Source organism: Monoraphidium neglectum (genome assembly GCF_000611645.1).
Source record: "Monoraphidium neglectum strain SAG 48.87 unplaced genomic scaffold scaffold01986, whole genome shotgun sequence".
NCBI lineage: Eukaryota > Viridiplantae > Chlorophyta > Chlorophyceae > Sphaeropleales > Selenastraceae > Monoraphidium > Monoraphidium neglectum.
In genome coordinates this window covers 8,999-10,924 of record NW_014011642.1, presented here as the reverse complement: position 1 = coordinate 10,924, position 1,926 = coordinate 8,999, and the positions used below count along the sequence as shown (strand labels likewise).

Genomic DNA, 1,926 nt, shown 5'->3' with positions numbered 1-1,926 from the left:
TGATGGTGTGGGGGCAACTGAGGCCGGGGGGGGGGGGGCGTGTGGGCCTTGCAAGGCACTTGGCATGCGGAGGCTGCGGCCACGGTACGCACAGCCTGGGCAGCTTCGCAGTTGCTCCTTGCTTGCGCTTATGTGGAGTGCCGTCCATTTTGCGCCGGGCCTTAGGCCACCTCCTTAGCACGGTCTTGATCGCCGCACTATTTCACCCTCAACTCCGTGCTGCCTCGCTCGCCCTGCCCTTCGCGCTCGCCTACCCCAACCCCACCCCCCCCCAGGTGTCCCACTATGCGCTCAGCAACATCAGCTCCGCGGGACGCGCGACTGCCGTCAACGCGTTCCGCACCCTGGCGTACGTGGCGGAGGGCGCCGTGTTCGTCTACGTGGGAATGGACTGCCTGGACCCACAAAAGTGGAAGGCGAGCAGCGCTCCTGCACAGCACGATGGGATTCTGGGGATCTTTCATGATGAGTCAAGCGTGTGGCGCCCTTTGCAGCGCCCTGCCCCTTGGTGCCCCAAGCTCACCAGGCAGACCTTTGGCCCCAACCCCCGCGTGACATGATCCCCAAAGTCGGCCTACCTCATCGAGACCCTGTGGCTGGTCATGGTGCTGTCGGTGCTGCTGCTGGTGGCTCGCGCGGCCATCGTGGTGCCCTTCTCGCTCGTCCACAACATGATGCCGCACAGCGAGAAGCTGACGCGCCGTGACATCATCATCGTTTGGTGGGGCTGGCACATGGAGCGCACCGCTTGCGCACGTCGTGCGTCTGGGTTGTTGTTTCAGATGAGTTGCACTGCACATGACAAGCGCCCACCGTGGGGTCCTTGGGACCATGGGTAACGGCATCATGTTGACGCGACCTCTCATCACCTTGCTGCCCCATTCAACGCGTGTCCGGGATAGCATGACTATGTCACAGTCGCTCTTACGGTCCATCATCGCCCCACACACCTTGCTGCGCAGGTGGAGTGGCCTGATGCGTGGCGCTGTGTCTGTGGCCCTGGTGTACCTCCACTTTGACCGCATGGACCAGGCGGGTGGCGCAGAGGAGGGGTGGGGGCGGTATCCGCCATCACTGAGGCGGGCGTCGCGAGTTGGGCTCGTGCATTTGCATGAGCACTCCTTGTGTAACCCGCGCCTGCAGGTTTGGCACCAGCATGGGACGATAATCCTAGGTGCAGCACGATTCTTATGGCCCGCACAAGTGCTCTGCTTACCCTGACAGCATCCCTGCCCTGCCCCTCTTCGGGCCTGGCCCTTACGCCACGCAATACACAGGTAGCCGTGGCGGACCGCCACCAGGCCACACTCATCGTGTCAACCCTCATGGTGGGCCGTAGCCCTGGGCCTCATGGCGCGCTTGTTGCATCATGGGTGGCGCCAACATGTGCCCCCTCTCCATGGTTCAGAGTCACGCGCAGGGTTTCCCCGTCATCCCTCACCCCGCTCTGCCGGTGCGCTCCCACGTGTCAACGCCCCTCCCTCTCCTCCCCCCTCCTGTAAGGTCGTGATGCTGTCGATAACAGCGGCCGGCGGCCTCACTAAGCCGCTGATGGGCATGATGCTGCGAGACGGTGGGACCACAGCGCTGGCGGCGCAGCTCAGCAACATGCCACTGCTCGGGTGAGACACAACAGGCACAACCATAAGGACAGTCTGGAGAAAATGCACGGCACAGCCGCGCAGCAGCAGGGGTGGTGAGCATTCTCTGTTGTCGCATGTTCAACTCACTTGCCATGCATTAGCCAATAACGTAGTGTCTGGTCCGGCTCGCTTGATTCTCGTAAAGCTCACCCACCGCAACCATCCCACACCCCCTCACCAGGCACACCTATCGGCGTATCGCCAGCGCCGCCGCCCTTGAGAGCAGCCCACCTGGCTCCTTCACGCGCGGCCGACCACCCCTCGGCCGCGCCAGCGGCAGCAC

The 1,926-nt window shown here is 63.4% G+C and overlaps 1 protein-coding gene across 1 annotated transcript; it reads left to right on the top strand.

Annotated features, from left to right (window-relative positions):
• Positions 1–602: 602 nt before the first annotated feature.
• MNEG_9582 (hypothetical protein) lies at positions 603–1,168 on the top strand (the record flags this gene model as incomplete). Its single annotated transcript, XM_014041947.1, has 3 exons — positions 603–721; positions 963–1,052; positions 1,144–1,168. The coding sequence occupies 3 exons, from the start codon at positions 603–605 to the stop codon at positions 1,166–1,168; spliced, it is 234 nt and encodes a 77-aa protein (XP_013897401.1).
• Positions 1,169–1,926: the final 758 nt, after the last annotated feature.